General features: G+C 49.5%; 1 protein-coding gene across 1 annotated transcript; it reads left to right on the top strand.

Annotated features, from left to right (window-relative positions):
* The first annotated feature begins 3,214 nt into the window (after positions 1–3,214).
* LOC146871821 (amphoterin-induced protein 1-like) lies at positions 3,215–21,875 on the top strand. The gene has a single exon (XM_085651744.1). It carries the CDS (start codon positions 5,361–5,363, stop codon positions 6,882–6,884), a length of 1,524 nt encoding a protein of 507 aa, XP_085507870.1. The 5' UTR covers positions 3,215–5,360; the 3' UTR covers positions 6,885–21,875.
* The last annotated feature ends 2,220 nt before the right edge of the window (positions 21,876–24,095 follow it).

Genomic DNA, 24,095 nt, shown 5'->3' with positions numbered 1-24,095 from the left:
CAAGCAACCTTCCCAAATATTGCACCCTCCGTGTGGGAAGCTCATTTTGGGGCTCTATATGCATGTCTGGAGCATGATGACCCACCTCGGCCAGGTTTCAACCTAGCCCTTGGACTTAATCAGGAGGGAACTGCGACATTCGCCCGACCCCCTACCCCAGACCCCCGTCATGAGTATCGACTGACGGGGGCCTCGGGTGGAGGGTCCGGACTGAGGGTGCATCCCTTTGACCTCCCAGAGAGCATCACCCTGAAGGAGGTAGAAACCGCCATACTTAGATTGCTCCCAAACAAAGCTCCCGGCCTGGACAAATTGCCGTGGGACCTGTTTCGATCCCAGCCTAAAATATGGGCTCCTTACCTTGTTATATTATTTAACGCGATCCTTACGGGGTCTGATCCACCGGACACTTGGCTGGGGGCTGAGATCGTCCCCATTTACAAAAAGGGCTGCCCACTTACCCCTTCAAATTACAGGCCCATTAGTCTGCTAGATACAAAACAAAAACTAATGGGCAGAATTATACTGGACAGGATACAAGCCTGGATGGAGGAACGGGAAATATTGTCCACTCTCCAGGGTGGATTCAGATCCGGCATCTCAACCTTGGACCAAATTTTCCAGCTCCAGGTCCTTTTTTGGAAAACCACAAGGGTCGAGGGTGGCAGCCTCTACCTTGTCTTTGTGGACCTGCGGGCTGCTTTCGACTTAGTCCCTAGGGAAAAATTGTGGGAGGTATTGGCTGACCTGGGCCTTCCGCCCTACCTGCTCAATATCCTGACCCGTTTGCACGCTGGAAATTATGCACAGGTCAGGTGTGGGAGACACGGGGTCCTTTCGGATCGTTTCCCTGTCTCTAGGAGCGTTAAATTGTGGGAGGTATTGGCTGACCTGGGCCTTCCGCCCTACCTGCTCAATATCCTGACCCGTTTGCACGCTGGAAATTATGCACAGGTCAGGTGTGGGAGACACGGGGTCCTTTCGGATCGTTTCCCTGTCTCTAGGGGCGTTCGGCAGGGGTGCGTTTTGGCCCCTACCCTTTTTAGCCTATTCATTAATGGTCTTGTCGACACCCTAAATGAATTAAAGGACAATGATGCCCCCTGGTTGACGACTGGCCGGGTGCCCGCATTAATGTTCGCGGATGACACCTTGTTGCTATCCCGAACATCTTCGGGCATCCAGCGTGTCCTGGATGGTTTTGTGAGCTTTTGCGCCTCAAGGGGTTTGGAGATCAACTTGGATAAAACCAAGTTTATGATCTTTAAACCCCCGAGGCGCACGCGCCCGAACCCTCTTTTGAATGGTGTTCCGTTGGAACGAGTTAAAACCTTTGTCTACCTTGGGATTACACTGACGGAGGATTTTGGCTGGGGCCATCAGATTGCCAAATCTGCTCTTAGACTTTCACAAATAGCAGGGGGCATTGGCAAGCTTCAGAGAGCATCGATATATCAACCGGTTGCGCCCGCCCTTGAGATCTATGGCCTCCAGGCTCGGACTGCATCTCTTTATGGTGCTGAACTTTGGGGCCACAAGAATGTATCAAGCCTCCTGAGGGTTGAACAGGCCTTTATGAGAAATTTGGTGGGCCTACCGACAAGCACACCCCTTATCCCCTTGCGAATGGACTTGGGTTTGGAGTCTATTGAGAATTTGGCAGATGTGCGACCCTTGCTTTACTGGAGGAGGCTCTGGTCAGTACCTGAGCTGGTATCCTTCAGAGTCGAATTTCGGGAGGCCTGGGAACAGTTAAAAAACAAAAATATTCCCTGGCTTTCCCACATTAAGGCCCTCTCTTTAAAAATAGGTTTGCCCCAGTTATGGGGGTCCCCAGAGCTGAGCTGCCCGAGGATATCTAGGGCCCAGTTGTTAAATCTGGTGAGACAGCAAAATCTACGCGCACTACTAAGCTCAACTTCCTATGGTAGGCTTTCTACTGAGTTCCTCACATTTAAATTCGAAATGGGGTGGGAGAAATTTTTGGATGTAGTCCAACTCCCTCTTGCGAGGAAACTATATGTCCAATTAAGGCATGGCTCTTTACCCATTAGGTCATTTACCTCGAAATGGGCAAAAACTGAAAATGAAAACTGCCCAGCATGTAACTACATTAGAGAAGATGTTATCCATGTCTTATTTTTTTGCCCAGCATACAGCAACATACGCAAAACCTGGCTTATTCCAATATGTAGAAACTTGGGTTTTAGACATTGTGTGCAGGTGTGTAGAGTTCTTAATTATGACACTTCCCCGCCCATTGTATTTGCTGTCTCCCGTTTCCTTTATGGTATGTGGCGCCGAAGGACAAGTTTTAAACCATTTTAAATTATCGAAATAGCTCTGATAACCCACTGTTTAATCTTTTTTTTTTAAAGAAATATACCTATATTTATTATTTTATTGGATGTGCTATGTATGTATGTATTTTATTTGCACTTTTATGGTCCCTGACCGAAATAAAGTTATCAAATTAATGTTTTAGCCCCATACCCTTTTTAGCTCACGGAACTGCTGCTTCCATCATCTGCCATCCTTCAAAGGCTCCTCCTGGGGCTGCAGGAGCTTCTTTAGGTCCACAGCACTACATTGGAACTGTCTTCCTCATCAACTTAAAACAGTTGCCTCTCTTTCTATCGTCAGAAAATCCTTGAAAACATGGCTTTTCATCCATCAATATAATACCTGAGTCCCACTGCTCCTTATTTCATATATCGCAAAGACGCCTCTTGGCAATCTTTTGCTCTTAATAAAACCACTATATAGTCATGCAGTCCTTCTGCTTTTGTCCACCCTCTTTCAACCTCTAAGTCGCTACCGCTATCCAACTCTGCATACTCTGGTTTCATATCACCTCCACTTTCAACAACTCCAGTCACTTCTTCTCTTTATCCATACGTTCATCCATGGATTTTTCTTCTCCCATCTCCCTCCACAAATATCCATCATCCCTCTTTCCTAGCTCCCCCTGCTTCTGTCCTTCACAAGTTTACCTCACCCTGGCAAGTGGCTAGTTAAACGCAGACTCGCTTGATTGGTTTAATTTGGGTCCATGGAGCCAATCAGATGCGGCGGGTGCAAGGAGCTGGCGCATGACTGGCTCCTTGTGGGAGCAGCCGCTCCCCCCCCCCCCCCCCCCCCCCCCACTGCCTGTCCTCCACTTCTGATAGTGAGAAGGAGCGGGGGAACTGCAACCACTGAGCGGCAGGGGGAGGGGAGCTGCAGTCCCTGATCAGCCTAGGGAGCTGGGCGAGCGGGAAGAGGAGCACCTCCCTTTATCTCTCTGCATCCATCCCGCAGAGGCTGCGGGCACCTCAGATAAGCATCCTGAAGGCGGAGGAGCATCTCTGCAGAGGACACGGCGCACTGCAGCGATCAGAGAGGAGCACAGCGCATCCCTCAGCCTGGGACCAGCCGCACTCGGAGCTGCACGGGGTGCCTGGACAGGCCGCCGCAGGGAGCAGAGAAGCACGGCGCACACCACCCTGCATCCCCACCATTGCCTGGAAACGGATGGCCGCAGCCAGACCTGCTCTCAAGACTGCGCACTGCATACGGGGCTCCTCATCTGAGATCCGACGAACCCCCAGAGCGAAGACAGCACCTCAGAGCGAATCTCGCACCCTTACAGCCCAGGACAAGCCGCAGCGCTGAGACCGTAGCAGCTGCATGCAGAGCTCCGCACTGTAGTCTGGGCTCCACCTCTGAGGTCTGACACCTCTCCGCAGCGAAGACAGGAGCACGGCTCAGTCTCAACCCTGGGATCAGACGGAGTCGGACCTGCTCCGTCACCCACCACAGACTGCGCTCTGCAGAGAAGCGAAGCCCTCGGCGGTCTGTCGTCCACAGTGGCGCGTGCTCCAGGCTCGGACCTCTACTGGGAGCTTGGCGAGCCACCACCACGACGGCCACCATCCATCGTGTTCTATGGAGTAAGGCGCTAGAATAGTCATTCGCACAAGGCGCGCCTTAAAGGGAGTTTTTGACTCTGCACGGGTGGATTATGAGAGGCATTCTTTGTGGTGCATGAATTTACATCCTAGAACTCGCGGGCCTGCGCCCTCCTTGCTTCCTTGGCCAGTGCTGGGACGCCGACCTCTCCATCTCCTCTCCGGGGGGCTCTCTCGGCCACACTTTTGGACAGGCCGGGTACCCCACTTCACACACCCAGGCTTGAGGTGGGCTCGGAATACCCGGATGACCTCTCATGGACCTGTGACGGGCAGGCATCAGGCTGGCCCAGTGACACACCAATGAGGCACCGGCGAGGGCCAGTGACGAACCCGTATTTTCCCAAAGCCTGCACAGACTGTAAACAAACAACAGCACCCCAGGGTCACTGGGTCCATAGAGGAGCCTGAGTCGGATGTCCAGTGCTTCCGCCGAGGAGCACACACTGCGGAGGCCTCCCGAGGGTCACAGCTTCCCGAAGCATCCATGCCAAGGATAAGAGACGGCCGATGCATCCATGCTGCTCAGGACAACACGCTGCTGACGCATCCCTGTGTACACACTACAGTCTTAAGAGATACCCTTCTGCCAAGGGTGACAGACTGCTGAGACATCCCAGTAGTCCTGAGCTACATAATGCTGAGACATCCCTGGTGTCCAAGGTCATAGACTGTTGAGACAACCCTGGTGCCCAGAGGCACAGACTGCTGAACATCCCTGGTGCCCAGAGGCACAGACTGCTGAACATCCTTAATGTCCACGTGTACAGAATGCTGAGACATCCCTGGTGTCCAAGGTCATAGACTGTTGAGACAACCCTGGTGCCCAGAGGCACAGACTGCTGAACATCCCTGGTGCCCAGAGGCACAGACTGCTGAACATCCTTAATGTCCACGTGTACAGAATGCTGAGACATCCCTGCTGACACAAGGCCGTACAGGGTTGAGGAATCCCAGTTGCCCGGCATCACACTCTCGTAAGGTAAACCTTTGAAATAGGAGAGGATTTTCAGGCCAAACCCTCTAGCTCAGTGAACCAGGGATAGAGGAATGGATTGCAAACAGGCCTTCTAAGAGTATTAGAGGTCAGAGGTCTGCAAACATAGGCTGATTCCACTCACATCTCTTGCTATATCCCTTTACCTGAACCAATGCAACGTCTCTGACTCTTATGCAGTGCAACATAAAAGAGCAGCAAAGCCCCCAAAGACCATTGTGAGCCGCTGCTGGCCAGCTGCGGGTAATGACAGCATGATACCGGTGACTAATGCATCAGCAAGAGGTGGCGGGGGGGCAGCCCTCCCCAGCTAACTGCATCGCCGAAACAGCCACTCTTTGCTGGCCCACCAGCTCCTGCCGGCTCTACCAAGCTCAGAGAGGCGCGTCAATGCCCTGTTATATGAAATCATTATGTGGTCCCAACACACTCCCCGGTCTTTGGCAGCGCTAGTGTCCACAACCTCCTGGCTTTTGGCACTGTGTCTGATGAGCTTCCGGGCCCTGGGTGTAGAGGGATCAGAGCTGAACTGCCGCACAACCTGCATCTGCGCCAGCAACATCGTCAGCTGCTCGAAGAAAGAGCTGCTCACCATCCCAACCAAACTACCCCGTTACACAGCTGTCTTGGACCTCAGCTACAACAGCCTGACCCGGCTGCGGGTCGAGTGGCTACATGCCCCCCTTAATCGCCTGCACTCCTTGCTGCTTAGCCACAATGAACTTACCTTTGTCTCCACAGAGGCATTCCTGCTGGTACCCCACCTTAAGCACCTCGACCTGTCCTCTAACAAGATCAAGGCCTTGGATGAGAACCTCTTCAGCGAGCTACAAGAGCTGCAGGTGTTGCTGCTCTACAATAACCTCATTGCCCACATCGACCGGACCGCCTTTGACGATATGTCAAGTCTGCAGAAACTCTACCTGAGCCAGAATCACATCACTCGATTCCCTCTGGAGTTAGTCAAAGATGGCGCTAAGCTGCCCAAGCTGCTTCTCCTTGACCTCTCATCCAACAAACTCAAGACGCTGCCGGTGCCAGACTTGAAAGACTTGCCGGCCTGGATCAGGAATGGTCTGTATCTCCACAGCAACCCACTAACCTGCGACTGCCAGCTCTACAGCCTCTTTATGCATTGGCATATTCGCCAGCTCGTGTCCGTGGTGGACTTCCATGAGGACCTCAAGTGTGTCATGATGACCTTGGAGAAGCCTACAGTGAGCATCTTCAGCCTGGATGGGGTGCAGTTCATGAACTGCAGCGTCATCAAGGAGTCTGACGTGGAAGCCTACCTGGGGGAAACGGTGACCATTGACTGTGACACTAAGCAGAGGGGGATGACACAAGTCTGGGTGACCCCCAACAACGAATTAGTGCCACCCAAGGCCAGCCACAGCACAAATAGGACCATGGCAGTTTTGGCCAATGGGAGCCTGCAGATCCGCCCAATCAAGGCCGAGGACAGAGGCACGTACACCTGCTATGCTGAGAGTAAGTTCTTTAATGAGACACTGTTTGTCACCCTGATGGTGTACAACTTCACCCAACATGGGCACCAGGACACCCTCAACACTGCCTACACCACATTGGTTGGCTGCATCGCCAGCGTCATCTTGGTACTCATCTACCTGTACCTCACTCCTTGCCGCTGCTGCTGCCGGGGGGATGAGAAGAAGGAGGTTGAGAATGAGGACAGCATCCATTCCTCCATGTTGAGTGCCACACCCAACCACGAAACAGCCAGCGACAAGGTGGCCCTCAGTAGGCATGTTGCTTTCATTGAACCCTCTGGCAACCTGCAAGACCAGAATGGTAAGCTCAAGCCTAATGGGGCCCAGGAGGAACCAGATGGCAAGCGTACACAGAAGCAACCCCGGAAGATGTCAGACCCCGGCTCCATCAGCTCTGCCTTCTCAGATACCCCCATTGTGGTGTGACAGACAACAGAGATGGAATCATAGTGAAGCCATGCTAGAGGGGAAGGGCGAGTGTGATAAGAGTTTAGATATTGGGGACAGGAGAGGGAGGCAAAGTTATGGCAGAGATAAGGCTCCCTTGTGCATCTTTAGACATACCTCCTTTTTACAAAGTTACTGACAAGTGAGCCATAAATCAAGTTTCTTAAAGCCTGAAAGGGCTAAGGCAGAGTAAGCCACGTCTGTCTTTCCCCCAAATATACTGGTCTTTCAAAGGCACTGGCCTGTGTGACAATCTTGTACCTTCCCTGTAGTCCACTGTTGTGTATCCTAAGGGTCTGGTGCCTTCTTCTGGTAGCTCGACATGCCCTCAAACATACACCCAAGGCTTTCCAGGTTGGATATGAAGGGGTCCTATTTCGGACCACCAGTTATCCTGCCCTGTCATTATAGCCAACCCAGAAGCCACATATCGCTCGTGTTATTTCCTTTGCTGGCACCAATGCACTCATTTCGATGTAGGCTGGCCCAGGTGTTATGGTGACTCCTCAATGGCCTAGCGTCTGGTCCTCCTGCTCTTCTCCGTGGCGCTGCATCACTGCGAGGGTGCTAAGACTGTGTTGTCTCACTGGCGCCAGGAATGCCAGTCCCGACTTCACACATTGCATGTGATTCTCTCCCACCTGCTGCAATGCCACATCTGCCTTTGTTATGTTGTTCCACTTCACAGGGTGCACACCAGCTTGTGGTGCGCCATTCACCCAGCTCGTGCGCCCCCTTTGTTGTCGCCCTCACTATCCCCGGTGACGTCACCACCTTGCCCCTCCCGAGCTATGGCTGCCACTTAGAGTCAATAATTGCACCCTTGCCTCCGCGGTGCCTGACAACTTAATGGCCACACTGTGGACACTAATTATTGTAATGTTTCACATTTAAAGCACAAATCAGGAGTTGCGAACAGCCCGTAAAACGCAAGCTATCTGCAATATATGATCAGGGTGTCAAGCAAGACACCTCTTCCCCCAGTGCAGCTGAATCCAGGGCTCCAAAATTAAGCAACAGTTAGCATCTCTCCCTCCTCGAGGCACGTCTGCTCCCTCCTAAAAAACAACACGATAAACATAAACGAACTTCCAAAAACAACAAAACCGATCTGAAGTCTCTTAAAAATGCACACAGCCAATACATATCCACCCAGATAACCATAATAGTTCCCTACACTGTTCACACCATTGTAACATCAGAACCATTTCACAGCGAGCACCAGTACAGCAACAGCACCCGCCTAATCTCAGCAGGAAAAATACATCTCCATATTATTGAACCACACACAACACGGAGTCGCCATGATTCACAGTCTACACACTAGGCATCAACATAACAAACATGACTTCTACAGAAGGATACCAGACATGACAAGGAGCATTTCACGATCCCTGCCACCAAAATAAAGGCATCTATACACATGTACACTCGGCACGATTAAAACATTCACTGTACTAATCAACAGCAAAAAAACGTAATATACCTGGGAGGTAAAAGAAAACAGACAGTCACCTTCTTAGCCATCACCACACCCAACACAGAGAAACTCTCCTAAACGTTCAAACCAACCATCCTACTCCCCAACCATCACCATAAACAACACACCTTAATCGTATGCACATATAACACCATAAGCACAGCAAAACAAAAACACTCCTACTCTCCTGACCACAAATCTAACTAACAGAAGCAAACTCCCCTAAGTACAACAGACATTATAAAACCTCTTATTCTTATAGATCTACAGGCTGAGCTCTTCCAAACCATAAACACCATCCAATTCTCCTCATTAAAAAAACAGCACAACACACACCAATTCTGGGAACCATGAATGCAACAGAAGCACCTCCATTCTCTTAGCCTCCTACTCACTCCAACAACAACCACATCTCAACATCTCTCCCTAAGAGCAAAGAGAAGAAATCGCAGATTCATTTTTCTAGCCACGAACCCATCACTTGCTGACCCGAAGCCTAACCAATTACCGCTGCAAAAGCATATTTATCTCCTTAAGCATTTACACAAAATAGTAATCTTTGAATGTAAACACATATACATGACACAGCTACCAGCAAATGCAATGTCAACCTCTTGCAGGGAATGCCCTGAATGTTGCTGGATCCCCTTCCACTATCCTAGGGGAGAAACAGTGTTCTCTCTTTATGGGCAGAGCACCATTTCCTCACACCCCTCCCTGGTGGACAACATGAGTGTTTTCCTTCCATGCTCTCATAGTAGAATCCTGATAACACAGTGTGTGTGGCCACCATCTTCAAACGTGCTTTTTTCCCTTGACCCCTGCTTCCTTTCATGTCCCTTAGAAAAGGACACTTTATTGTCACTTCACTCCAAGCTGTCCTTCATCCTGGCAGAGCAGATTCTACGGTGTCCTGCCCACCCCACTTCCATGTAGTCTGCCGCCCCAGACTGCCAGTGACAACACCATCTATGTCCTTACAAAGGGCACAGGTAGATAGGTCTAAATCACCTTCAGTCACCAGTTACTTGATGTGATTCCTTGTCAGCTTCTCTGGAGCAACGGCCGTCAATTCTGAAGACCCCACCCCTTCAAAGCAGACCATCTGGAGTCAATGCAGTCACGTCTGATGACCTTGCCCCGCCAGGAGATGTGGTGATTGCTGCCCCTTCTCTAGTCTGTCAGAGCGAATACTCGGGAGTGACGCCACCCATGTTACCTCTTTGGGTTAGTACCAACCTTAGGCCAGCCTGGGAAGCCCCCTCTTCCACAGCAGGTGGTCTGTGCTATCTGTATTATTGTCTGCTGAGTCTGTCTTTCCAGAGCGTCTGTCACACATATGTCTGGTGATCACCTTCGTCCAGTGCAGACCCTTTCTGACCAGTGATGGCTTTGAGGACATCGTCACACACGTCCTTCCCTGGTTTGTTGACTGTATGTTGACTTGTTCCAGTCAATATTGTTTCATGCTGAGTTTGTGTAGATGCCCCCTTCCCGCATGGAGCTGAATGACTGTCTGCCATGTTCTGTGGTGGACTCTCATGGCTACGTTGGTGGTTTCGCTCTGTGATGAAGGCAGGAGGGACAGAACATTGGTCAGGTCCTCCGAGAAGCTTACGGTCGATGCTTGGCAGCCACTCCGGAGGGACTCTCCTGCACTGAAGACGTCTTCCTGTCTCCACACGTGTCTGTCCTTCCCCTTTGGAAAGAGACCCTTGATTGTGCGAAGACACCTGCAAAGAGCACGAGATATGGAATTAAACTTCACTGTGACTGGGAGAGTGACCTAGGCAGGAACTCTGAAAAAGAAGATCTTCCAGAATACACTTGTTTGGCATGAGGAGCATGGCTGTGCCAGAGCTGCATGGATACAGGTGAGAAGAGTCTGCAAGACCTGGGGTGCTGCAGAGCGGGTGGAGGGAGTGTCCCCGACTTTAGGTGCATGACATGCCGTTCGTGGGCTTCTAGTCTGTTACATAGTTGGTAGTCTAATAATGGGATGTGGTACCACATGTTATGTAGTAGGCCTTCTGTGTAGCATCGTTTGTAGGCCGCAGTGGGTGGAGGAGGGCAATTATGACTTCATATGTTTTGGTGTAGGGTCATGAGTCAGCATCGCATGATGGACACCCTGTCTCAGAGCACATACAGAAGCTTTGTGACATTGGCACTGCAGGGCACGTAGGATCCACTCCACAGACATGAGCTCATGTGGGTGTAGGCGGAGCACCAGGAGACCTCTAGTCTGACGTGTGACAGTGAGAGTACAGCCATCCGTGGTCCCCAAGAAATGTCACCTGGAGTGTATCCCTTCTGAAGCTCTGGCGACTGCACGTGGCTCCAAACAAAGCCAGCCCTTGATCTAAGGGGTAAATGGAACACTGAGTTTACTGCTGTGTTCTAAATACAGCCTTCCGTGGGCCCGAGAGAGACTCATAGGGATGTACCCTCACTAATCATCTTGAAACACAGCAATCTTGGGCCTCGAGGTCTCGCAAGCGTCTGTACCATCACTGTTAGCACCAGTCACATTCAGAGACACCAATGACGGCCAGCCACGTGCCTTAGAGGGCTTCACTTCCAAGCTCGAACAGGGCGGCCTGTGCTGCAGGCACAGCGTTGTACGAAACACCGAGCAATGCCAGTTGAGGGACTGGAAACACTCCACCGCAAACCCACGAGCAGACGCTGCGGTATTTATAGCCGCCTCGGGGCTGGGATGGCTTTGAGGCGCCTGGAACATAAGGCGCTGCCATGCGTGACGAGAGGAAGTCTCTGAGGCAGAACAAGGGCGCGCGAGGGTGAGTGCGGAAGGAGCCTGTCTCACTGGGTGATTGGCGGTGCTGAGTTTATCCGATGGGGCAGGTGGATGGCCAGATGGTACTTATGCGATTGAGAGTTTGGTTTTGTGAGGGGGGGTTCCAGGTGTGCCTAGCCCAGTTTCTCAGGTCCATGTATTATCTGCTCCAGTCAAGCTTTCTCTTTGAATTCTGGGAGTTGTAGTCCTCTTTATTCTATTATAAAACCACAGAGGTTAGTAATAGTAAGTGGCACTTTGATGGGATGAGTGCCTGGAGGGTTTTGCAGGTGAGCCAATACTAACAGATGACTCCTGGTGGGTTAATACCAGTCTCTTTGGGTGTTACGTGTCTCTTATAAGTGTGGTTACCAGAGGAGTCTATGTCACAAAGAACATGTTTATTATGTGTTGTGTTTCCATGTAAACAACCAGTAGTTGTGGTGCTGGTTCACTTTAGTGGAACACAGCTAAAAACAATGATTTAAAAGTGAAAACTCTATGAAATTGCGTCCTTGAAGACATCAAATTATCTGATAACTGTGGGGGTGTGGCAATCAAGACATCTATTGAGGTGAGAGACTGACATGGGCTTTTTTATGGCTGCAATGAATTCTGTCTCAGTGGGCGACTGGTTGTTTACACCTCTCTTCAATGCATCTGGTCACTGTGTCTCCTGCGGGCATCCTTTGGCAACCTGGTGCATTCTGAGTGTGGCAGTCTTGGTTTGCTCACATTGGAACACTGCATGGCAAAGATTTTTAAAAGTTCAAGACTGTAAACATGGTGTCCTGCTCACATGGTGCTGGTGGCAAAATTTGACCCAATTATAACATAAGGGCTACAAGTCTCATTATGCAAAGAAAAACCCTGGACTAGATGAACTACTCCTGCAGGAAACTGGGAACAGCTCTGAGGGTGGGGTCTGCTGTGTGAGTCACAGATGGGGTGTGTTGAGGTGAGTGGCAGGGGAGGGGTCTGCTACTTTGAGTACTGGGTGGTCTGCTGAATGAATAGCTAGAGTTGTAGATTGGTCTAGTGGGCTGTGCAGCTATGGAAGAACCTTTTGAGTTCATTGGCTTGAGTTGTTTCTGCTATGGTGATTGGTCGTGTTGGAAAAAAGCTCCCAAGTAGCCTTATGTCATGGATGATGCTTACAGTCAGTCCTGACATAGTAGCCAACAGCACATCGCGTCCTGGGACTTAATGTTTAGCATTTTAGAAGCCGGGACTGGCTGAAGGATTAAGACATGGCATGAGGCCACTTGCCAGCTATGGCTGGGGTTTGCTACGGAAACTGGCAGATGGGAGGCCTGCATGAGGTTAGTCTCCATTATGGTCAGCGACCACGGAGGCCTGAAGTGAGTGGCCAGGGAGGGGTTGTAGGAGAGTAGGATCTGCTTCACATGGGTACCCCCACTTTTTGCTGGTGTTTCACTGTTTTTCGACCTTAGTCTGGCGGTGGCCCTGCTAATCAAGCCCACAGCCTAGCCGCTTCCTCTCTAAAATGGTTTCCATGTACATTAGGTTCATATCTAATTGGATTCTGGAGTGCTTTATAAGCCCCTAGTATATGGTATACTATGTACCTAGGGCATAGGTACCTCAGAGGCATACCAGGGGCTGCAGCATGTATTATGCCACCCCTGGGAAGCACTCCAAAATGATACCACAGGTCTGCTACTGCAACCTGGGTAAGGGTATGCTTGCACCCCTTACTGTGGTATAGGCTACCTATATCACTACCTTATACAGACACATATAAACCTGTAAGCCACTCCTATGGCAGGCCTTGACAATCCTGAAGGCAGAGTGCTTGGTTTTATGTGAGAGGGTGCCCAAGCATGAGCTGAGCCCCTCTGCAGCATTCGGAAATACTTCCTTATTGCTGTTCTGTGATACAGCCATACAATATACTCTTAAGTGCATTATAACCTCGAGGTAAATGCTAACTTTGGGATGGCTGCATCACAGCATGTCATGTTTGGTGTCAAACGCTTTGGAATACTACCCCCCCCCGCCAGTTCTGGCAGGGGGGTATCATTCCACCCTTCTAGAGGGAGAGACATGGTCACACTGGCTAAACCCGGTTAAATCCTTTCAAAGCCCTGGCATCACAAAATGGATGCCACTGCCACAGACACAGGTCTGGCCTCCTGCTGCTGGAGGAAACTCCGGCAGGGGAGGCCTGGACAATAGGTTTCCTGTCACAGGGAGGTGTAACCACCTCCCCAGACAGGCAGATGTGTATTGGGGCAGGGTGGGTGCATTCAGAGATTGCTTTTGAGACACTGCCTGGGGCAAAAAAGGTGTCCCTGTGCATAGCCCAGTTCAAACTGGTTGCAGGGGCACTAAGCCCCTGCTCTGGCGCGAAACTGGGCAAAGGGGAAGGGGTGTAACCACCCCCACCCCAGGCACACCCATAGGTGGAGCCTTGGAGTTAGTCCATCCCCTAAACTTAGTATAAGTATAGGAATCCAGTCCCTAGGACTGTAGATTACCCTGGACTAACCTCTGAAACATATATCCTGGACCTTCGACTTTCTATCACGACTAGAAGACAGAAGAAATTTCCCTTGGGGTCAAGGAGTGACTCCCCTGCTTGGAAGGCACCAAAGAAGCAACTGACCGGTCTGCATTGCTGAAGCTCCCGCCAGACACCGAAGTCTTTGCATCACCAGAGGTGGATTTCCAGACTTCCCCGAGGCTACCCTGAGTCCACAGCAAAGCTGAGGCCCGTGGCTATCGTGGGTAATGTGGAACCATGACCCCTGGACACCGTGAACTTTTGCAGCAACAACACCTTCCTGGTCATCCTCGAAGTTGTGCTTTGGGCTCCGAGTAGCCCCAGCCTTGATCACCTCCTGCACCGAAGATTGTTGGCCTCCACTCCACGAGTGACTCGTGGGCCAGCTTCCAGTGCGACCGATTGAGGCTCCTTCGCGATCACTAGCCCGTTGGCTAGCAGGTCCCCATGAAGGCAACTCCACTTCTGCTGAGGCTTTTCTGGTTGCTCCAGACTTGCTCTTACTTATCCTCGCTGGGTGAGTCCATCAGACCTTGCTGGTCGGCATCACAGTCCTTTCTCTGATTTCCTGTGACTTGCCGTTGCCAAGGCTTGTTGGGGTCCTTCCTGGTTGCCGACACCGCAGCACTTGACAGACTTCGTGGGGCAGCTCGAATCCGGATCGTGGAATTCGTTGACGCCTCCTGGACCTCGTGGCTGAAGAGTCAAGACACCCATCAACTCACCTGAAGCACCCGACATCTGTGGGCATTGGTCCATCCTGCCCTAGGTCACTGGCAAGTGACCCAGACTCTGTTCCCACTGCTTTCAGGTTCCTTACATCCTAGATCCAGGCTTGGATCTCTCCGGACACTTCTCCTCTTCACGGCAGCAGCAGTTCTTTGCAGGCTTCCATTGAAATCGACGACGCGACCCGACACCAAAAGACACCAATTCACCCGGCTTCCCTGGGTAAGGTAACTTGAGTACCCCGGTACTCTCGTGGGTGCTAGCCCTAGAACTTCCTAAGTCCAAGAGGGTTTGGTCCTGACTCGATTAGAAGTGTCCCTAATCTTTAAAATTCCAATCGCGACATTCCCCATAGAAAGTAATAGGAACCCGCGGTTGTATTTCCACACTGCATATAGTTCCCGTGAGTACCCTGTGTTCCTACCTTGGGTGGTTTCTTGGGGTCCCAGCGATTCTAGAGGCAATAGGCCTAGTGCCTATTACAGTCATGGTTCTTATACCACTTTTTTAGTATATGGTTTGGTACGCCCCTAGGGCTCAAACGTGTATTTGTGCTTTTACTGATGCTTAATCACTTGTAACTTTAGTACTTCGAACTCCAGTCTCATAAAGAGACTAGAGGGTGTGTTTATTCTTAAATACATATATTTTGAATATATACCTGGTGTGGGTGTCTTTTCATTTGATCATTCAAGAGATTATAGACTGGTAAAACAAGCTGCTTTACATTCCTCTAAGACTTAGCCTGAAGGCTGCTCTCCATAGCTACCACTAGGATAGCTTTCATATAAGGTTGTCTTTAACCATTCACCATAAGGGGTTGTTTGGACTGAAACAAGGTGCCCACTAGAACTAGTGGACAGCATATATCAGACCACCTTTTCACAGGGGTGTGCTGGGGTGGGCTGCCGGAGAGAGATGGAATCAGGTGAGAGATAGATGAGTGAGTAGTTTGCTGGGGAGAGTAGTCTGTTTGGAGCCTCCTCTGACAATGGGGTGACCACCTCACTCCAGGTCATTATGGACATTGTTTCCAGTCCTTGCCATTTGTGCAATAACCTGAGGCATTATGGGTGCTGCAGTCTTGTTTTACTTCAGTTTATTTAATGTGAATAATACCTTATAATACCTTGTAGGTGAGAAGCTCAAGAGAGGAGACAGAGTCCGCAATGACCTTATCAAAAGGCATGTGTGCGTCCTTTTTGTGCACTTCGGTATTACAGAGGGACCACAGACACTTGTGTGGCCCCTTATGTAATACAGATATGACAGCACCATCGTAGTGCCGGAGAAATCTCAATGAGGCATTTCTTTATTTGCATTGGGGCATGGCTGCATGCAGATGTAAAAACATTTTGAAACTGCACAGCATCATACTATAGATGGAGGCAGAGGTAAAGGACCTGTCAGGGAGTGCATTGCCTGGGGGCACCCCATGGAAAGGGACAAAGAGGGTCCTGTAGATCCCTCAGACATCCCCCTGCTGGCAGGTACAATCACTCACTGTAGGGGGATTTCTGCCCCCTTCTCAATTTCAGGTTGGCCTGCCACTGGCAAAGTTAAAGGCAGACCGGCGACTTCAAACACCTAGGTCACCTTTCACTAATCCGCTGCTACCAGGACAGGCCCGAGTTTGCAGCTGCAGAGGGGCCAGTGCATTCATTGTGAGGGGGCACCCCTGTTAAAAGGTGTGCCACAGCACAGACCAGGTCTCCCTATGATTCATAATGGTCCTGGAGTGAGGAGGTCATACTATCTAACAAAAACATCCAATGGCCTCTGTTTCTGCAGTGTGCGATGGCTGGCACACAGACAAGCAAAGGGTTACAAATGCTGTGAGTATAATAAGTCCCCTGAGGGGAGATGGAAAGAGGGCGGTAGAAAATTTACTAAGCAAAAAAAGAGGAGGGAGCGCACGTATGTTTGTACGAGCTATTAGGGTGAGTGTGAAGATGTATGTTGGAGGCATGTGCGTTTGTGTAAGTGTGTCTTCGTAAGTGTGCCTGTAGCAGTGTAAGCGTACGCACACTAGTCTGAATGCGTATGTTGGTTGTGCTCATTCACATGTGTATTCGTGCAATTCCTGGTGCATGACTGTGCATCATGCATAAGAGAGGCTGTGTTGTGCACCTAGTGCCCCATAACACCAGTCTCAGCTGTGGGTTAGTGTTCCTTAGTGTCTCTTAAGAGAGATCTTGGGCTCTCTCTCTCACACTTGTGCTCTCTATGTCCCTGTCTCTTTAGAGGGGTCTCTCTCTCGCTCTTTCATTGACAAGGCGCATACTAGTTTGTGCTTTGTCAGCTTCCCCCCCACCAGCTCTGTTTCTCTTCGAGTCTGTGTGGATTGCCGCATTCCTTCACTCAGTGGCATAGCAAGAAGCTATTCCCTCCCCTTCGCTTTGAGTCCAAGACATCGCCAACTGGGGTGCAGTGGGACCCTCACACCCTTTGACACCAGTGCCACTGCACAGAATGCAGTAATGATAGCTACAGCCCTGGTATCCATGCCCCAGGTTCTGCTTCCCACAGCTGGCAGCAGCACCTTCCTGCCCCTGGCCAAGCAGCCTGACCCTCTACGAATCCCTCGTTCAGCCGCACCCTCAATAAATCAATCAAACAACATTTGCAGAGCGCACTACATACCCACGAGGGTCTCAAGGCGCTGGGGGTGGGGGGCTGCCAGATCTTGAGTAGCCTCCTGAAGGTCAGCAGGTCTTGGGTCTGTCGTAGGTTCAGTGGGAGGGTGTTCCAGGTCTTGGCGGCGAGGTGGGATAAGGACCTCACGCTGGTGGTTGTTCTTCGGATGCGTGGGACGGTGGCGAGTGCGAGGTCGGCGGAGCGGAGCTGGCGGTTGGGGGTGTAGAAGGAAAGTCGTTTGTTGAGGTAGGCTGGGCTGGTCTTGTGGAGTGCCTTGTGTGCGTGGGTGAGGAGCTTGAAGGTGATCCTCTTGTTGACAGGCAGCCAGCGCAGGTTTCTCAGGTGGGGGGTGATGTGGCCGTGGCGTGGTACGTCAAGGATCAGTCGTGCCGAGGTGTTTTGGATGCGTTGCAGTCGTTTGATGAGCTTGGTCGGGGCTCCCGCATAGAGGGTGTTTCCGTAGTTGAGTCTGCTGCTGACGAGGGCATGGGTGACTGTTCTTATTGTATCTGTCGGGATCCACCTGTAGATCTTGCGGAGGGTGTTGAAGCAGGAGGAGGAGATGGCGTTGACTTGCTTGGTCATGGAGAGCATTGAGTCGAGGATGATTCCCAGGTTGCGTGCGTGGTCGGTGGGTGTCGGGGCTGTCCCCAGTGCCGTCGGCCACCAGGAGTTGTCCCAGGCTGAAGGGTTGGAGCCTAGGATGAGGACCTCCGTTTTGTCCGAGTTCAGCTTCAGTCGGCTGGTCTTCATCCAGTTGGCGACGGCCTTCATTACTTCGTGGAGGTTGGTTTTGGCGGTGATGGGGTCCTTGGTGAGGGAGAGGATCAGTTGAGTGTCGTTGGCGTAGGAGATTATGTTGAGGTCGTGTTGACGGGCGACGTGTGCGAGCGGGGCCATGTAAATGTTGAACAGTGTCGGGCTGAAGGAGGACCCTTTGGGTACGCCGCAGATGATCTCGGAGACTTCGGATCGGAATTGGGGGAGGCGGATGCTCTGGGTTCTGCCGGAGAGGAAAGAGGTGGTCCATTCCAGGGCTTTGTCTCGGATCCCTACGGCGTGGAGGCGTGCGCGTAGTGTGCGGTGGCAGACGGTGTCGAAGGCGGCGGAGAGGTCCAGGAGAATGAGGGCTGCAGTCTCACCATTGTCCAGCAGTATCCTGATGTCATCAGTGGCGGCGATGAGGGTGGTCTCAGTGCTGTGGTTGCTGCGGAACGCTGACTGGGAAGAGTCCAGGAATCTGTTTTCTTCGAGGTATCGGGTTAGCTGTCTGTTGACAATCTTCTCGATTACCTGGGCCGGGAACGGGAGCAGCACCCTGTTTTGTGAAGCTCCTTAGGACAGATACTCAGCGGGATAGACGCATGACCACCTCAAAGGCTCAGACTATGGGCTTACCTCAGAGCAAAGGCAGGGTTAGAAACTCTTGACAGACAGATTGACCAAGAGAGGGTGCACTACTTAGTTTCCAGTAAAGGGAAGGTGCATTTTTAAGGCTCTATGCATACTGCATAAGGCATTAATGGCAAGGGACAAAGTCTCTACAACAAAAGGTTGAACTCTATCAGCCCCCACAAACTCTGCGATCAACCTCTGCTCGACTGGTGTCTGTACCATCTTTTACAAAGAAACGATTTGCAGGTCAGAGCTGCTCAATTATGGAATGACCTGCCGCTCTTTTTAAGAACCGATATCAATCTGTTGAGTTTCAGGAAAAAAGTGAAAACCTGGCTTTTCCCCCGGCAATGGACTGCGGTAGCAAATTGACCCAGTGTAACTCTCTTCTATACTGATGTTATTAGCGCCAAGATGTCCATTGGGTGATAGTTGCGCTCTATAATTAATTAATAATAATAATAAAAAGCTTCAATTACCCGAATCTCAGAATAAAGCCACCTGCTGAAGGTATCATCACATTGGATGTGTTTTCATTAGCCACAGACTGGCAGTGTGAGGACGAATTTTATGTGGCCTTCAGTGGAGCTATCACAAGGAAAGACACCTCGATAGTGGGTGCTAGAGACATGTCAGACAGCCTCATCCGCTTCGGACAGCTACAGACATACAAACCTATGCTTCTTCATAATATTTACTGTTCAATCCATGTCTCTTTGCAGTCTAACACTCTGCATTTATTAGACACTCTCTGCTTATCCACACTCTCCCTGCATTTATAACTGATTGCTCTTGATTCGACAGAATTCGTCATCCAAACCCATCACCCGCCCTCTTTGCTATTTACCTGCCAACCTCTGTCTCCTCTAGAAACTCAAACGTTGAAACATCTTTGGACTGACCGAGAGAGCATTATTAGGGAAATATGTGCATCTTTACAGTTTAAAACAAATACCACAGGCAGGAGTATACAGTTGCAAATGTAGGTCCCCATTATGATATTGACTATTTAAACAGTATTCCCAGGGCTTTAATGGGATGAAAAGAGCATGTGAGGTCTCTATGGAATCAAGGGTGTGGCGTAAACATGTCAACTAGATTTCTGTGCTGCGGAAAGTGCGCCACTCAACCAATATTTTGGTGCCTCTCTGAGCTTTCTGTTACTGCATCCAGATCTATAACACAACACCTGGCATACACCTAACGCCAACCAGTACTAATAGCTTTGCCATTCATTGTTAGCTGTTTAAGGTAAATGAGTAACAACAACGATTTTGTCGTAAATAATTAATATTGAAAATGCTTCAATTCTGAAATTGTGAGACTGTGAATTAAACATTATTAAGGCCTGTGGAAGGGGTAGTGGTCTTCAAAGTGTCTCAATCACTCCTGTTATTTTAATTCTGTGTTAGGCATGTATGCCCTTTCTCTCTCCGAAACTCGTCCATCAGCATAGCTTAAACCTAATTTCTTTTCTCTTCAGCACACTCTTTTCACAGTCTCCTGGATGCACTTCCTCGAATCTCCTTCTCTCCACCACCCCAAACACAAATTTCGCCTACTCACCTGTAAGCACTGCATTTTCTTTTTACTTTTGCCGTGGCAATATTTTGAATACTCCTTCACACACACATCTGCACAGAATCACAATTGCAACTGGAATACATGACCATTGCTCTGCGTGCTCTGCCTATAGGCCTTGTAATGGATGACCATGTATTCGGAAAACCTTTCTAATCCACTGAGAAACACACACTGCCTTCAGTCTCAACTCCAGACCTCTCAATTGTTGTCTATTATGAACATTTGGAGGTGACTTCAAAATACGGACTTTGCAAGAGTAATAGGCTACACTTTTTTTCATTATTAAATAAAACATCCCACAAATAGCTGACACTCTTAGAAAATGCAAGATGAAGTAAAACAAGTGAAATATAAACAGGAACTAAATCACTGAGATGGATTAGCTAAACATTTTGTACAATAATTGTGAAGAAATCGATCAATGTTTTTACCAGTGAAGTTAAGGACAATGATATAGAGCCGATAGGGACCACTTTCAATGTCCGTTTATAATTACTACTTGGTCTGAGACCTGGAGGGACCTGGCTCACTGAAAGCCCTGCGTATACCCAGAATGTTGTTATTCCTAATCTTAATCTAACGAGCTTGGAAGGATGTGAGTGTGTCTGTATTGGAACGGTGACATAAGGGTCAGACGGTCCCTCTAATCTCTCTGCCTCCTTCTATCACACAAAACACTACTCTCCCCTGTTTGCTGGGAAAGCCATTGAGATTTCTTGCAATAACAATCAAAATATTTTATTGGCATGAGAAGCCATGCAAATGTTTTAGAAAGAATTGTGTAAAATGTATTTAGCATTTCAGTCTGCCTCTGTACTCCGGTCCATCCGTCTGTATCTTCTTCACGCACACAGCAGCGTGCCACATATTCCCTCTATGGGTTTACACCCCATACACAGCATCCTGTCTCACAATGTCGGTCTATGGGTTTAGACCCACCCACATACACAATATCCTGCCTCACATGTTGAGTCTACGATTTTACACCTCACCCACACTCACAACAAACTGTCTCACAAGTTCAGTCTATGGTTTAACCACCGCACACTTACCCAGCAGCCTGTCTCGCATGTTCAGTCTATGGGTTTACACCACACCCCATACACAGCAGCCTGTCTCACATGTTCAGTCTATGGTTTAACCCCCCACCCACAAACACAACAGCCTGTCTCACATATTGAGTCTACGGGTTACCCCTTCACCCCATACACAGCAGCCTGTCTCACATGTTCAGTCTACGGGTTTACCCCTTAACCCCATAAACAGCAGTCTGTCTTACATGTTCAGTCTATAGGTTTACACCACACCTCATACACAGTAGCCTGTCTCACATGTTCAGTTTACTGGTTTACACCCTTCCTCCATACACAAAAGCCTGTCTCGCATGTTCAGTCTAAGAGTTTGCACCCATCCCCCACACTCGACATCCTCTCACATGTTCTGTCTACCAGGTTGCACTCCATCCTCATAAAAACATCTTATTGCGTGTTGGACATGTCGCATGTCTATTACTCCCCTCACCCTCTGCAATACACATCGGTCGGTCTCCCAAATGTTGCCTGTCAGTGCTCTCTGACCTTGAGGAAGGAGGCGGGGAAGGGTGGAAGTATAGAGTGGGGTCTCCTCTTCTTGCTGCTCGCATCCCAGGTCTTGCAGACGCCATTATTCGTCTCCATTGCACGGAATTTGCAGCTAGAGACAGTATATACATATATAGATATGATATAAATATATATTATAATTTTATTTATTTATTTACGTCCAAAGCGAATCCAATGGTTGCACAGATTTGTAAAGTAGTCTGTAATATGTAAAGAAATAAATCGGACGCTGTTATTGAATATCTCTTTTCTTTGAGTGATTTTATTTTAAAAGCGCATATGTTATGGCTATGGAAAAAAATGTTAACAGCAGTGCAAGCTTCCCTCATACACAATTAGGTATGGCATGCACAGTAGCAGTGTCCTCTTCCCTCATACACTGGACAACTACAGCTCAGAGAGCAAACTGGTGCAGCATGTCAGCAGCAGAGCAAGCGTCAATCACAGCCAGAAGAGTAACGTCATCGACAGCAGCAATGCAAGCTTCCCTCGGACACAATGTAGGTACAGCGTGGCTCAGCAGCAGTGGACATCGGCAGTGTAAGCGGCACATAGACATATACAGAATTGTACTTAATAAAGGTGAGGTAGTAGCAGTGCAAGCTTCATCTACTCACAGAATGGGCACTGCGCATGTACAATCGACACAAGCTCAGTCGCAGTCAGAGAAATTACTCAGCAGGAAGAAGCAGTGCAAGCTTCATTAGCATACACAAAAGAGCTTCAGCACAGTGCAGACGTCTCTCACAGGGAAGAGGGCACACACAGGAAACAGCAGAGCCAGCTGCCATGGCTCACACGCAGAAGTCAGAAAGCATGTCCAGCCTGAGCACAAGCTTCATTAAGCCTGAATGGTCGCAGAATAAACATGAACAGTTAAAGGGTTCCACGCACGCTGCGACACGTGTTTAGCTTCCATATGTCTGTGAAGCACCGCCTCTTCGGCCCATTTGACAAGGAAGGGTGAGTCAGTGGGCAGGTCTTTTCTGTACAAATCCATTCTTCATTCCTAGGTCCAGAAACGTCTGGCGATCTCTTGCTCCCGTACGAGGAACATGATGGAGACAGTCTGTGGCCAAAGGTTGCCATTTACATTCCAAGCCCAACCTGCTTCATTTATGGGTCAATCAAAATGAAAGGTTCTCACTGGTTTCAATCGTAACTCAGTAATAACCCGGAAGGATGCTGAATGGCAAAATCTCTGTTTTATTACTTGTTGAAAATGTTGGTCTGTTTTAAGTTGCTACCAGGCAGAGCTGCCCGGGGAGTACGCACGGTGCTCTTCTTTGTAAGACTGGAAGACGATGCATACCAGGTGAGTAACTGCAGACTCCTGCCAGTTTGGGTATAGCAGAACTATAGGCTTTTTCCTGCAGCCCAGGGCTGAAGTCTACCAGCTTGCCTGTGTAAACCCTGGGTGGCCACCAGATCATTCATCCCATCTCTCGCAGTATGTATATGTGCGCGTCGATGGACGAATGCAAGGTCTGCAAGCATGAGATCCTTGGATGGACAGCATATATTGCCTCTCACCTTGTCGGATCACCTCTCATCCTGATGTGTGGTCTGGTTGTCTAGGTTCCTGCTAAGCTCCGGTGGAACTGCTTTCAGTAGGAGTTAATTTCAACTACTAGGCTTTGAACGAGGGTCCACAAAATGTTGCAGATTCGTAGGCACCAAGCTACAGGAAAATCAGGAAATCGCTGGATTTTCCAAACTGGCTCAGACACTGAATTTTGCAGGACTCCCTCTACCACTGACTGGATGAAGGAATCCTGACCAGCATCAACAAGAGACCAAAAGCCGAGTGGTTGGTAAACGTCACCACAACCTCAGAGATGGCAATTGAGGACCATATTACACCTTACCCATTATATATCTTTCAAATATTACATGTTTATTTTGGGGAAGCTGACTTCAAAAAAGTGTATTTTTCAAACAAGGAAACGTGTACTGAAAACAGTAATTGGAATACTGGGCTACATGTTTTAGCTGGACGTCATTTACTGTCTGTAGAAGGGTTAGATGGGTGAAGCTGCTCTATGTAAAGTGCAGCTCATGGTCAGGTTTTACTTACCTTTCCTAATAGAATGTTAACTAAACCATTGACGGGCCAGAGTTACCAAACCATACACAGAGCCATGGAGCTACAGCAAGGGACCCAACCTGTGTTCTCAGGTTGTGAAGCCTGCATAGAGACTCTAAATTCAGAATACAAACAATAGGGGCCTGAGTCTTTCAGGGTTTGCAAACTCTGTGATGAGTTTGGTGTCTTTGCACACTTATTATTTTTATTTTTAAACTTTTCAGGGGGGGGGTTCTATTGGAGGTTCCTTCCCCCCTAGAATCAGCGGTCTGGGTATGCCCGCCATGCTCCCTACCTGGCCTTTTGAAAATGTTTTCAGGACACAGTGACTGTACTCCTAGTTCTGTAAAGGTG

This window comes from Triturus cristatus, chromosome 1_1 (assembly GCF_964204655.1).
Source record: "Triturus cristatus chromosome 1_1, aTriCri1.1, whole genome shotgun sequence".
NCBI classification, from domain to species: Eukaryota; Metazoa; Chordata; class Amphibia; order Caudata; family Salamandridae; genus Triturus; species Triturus cristatus.
This window is presented reverse-complemented; position numbering and strand designations above follow the sequence as displayed.

What these genes read in the sequence shown, in the direction of transcription:
- LOC146871821 (XM_085651744.1), top strand. Translation starts at nt 5,361, where the DNA reads ATGTGGTCCCAACACACTCCCCGGTCTTTGGCAGCGCTAGTGTCCACA.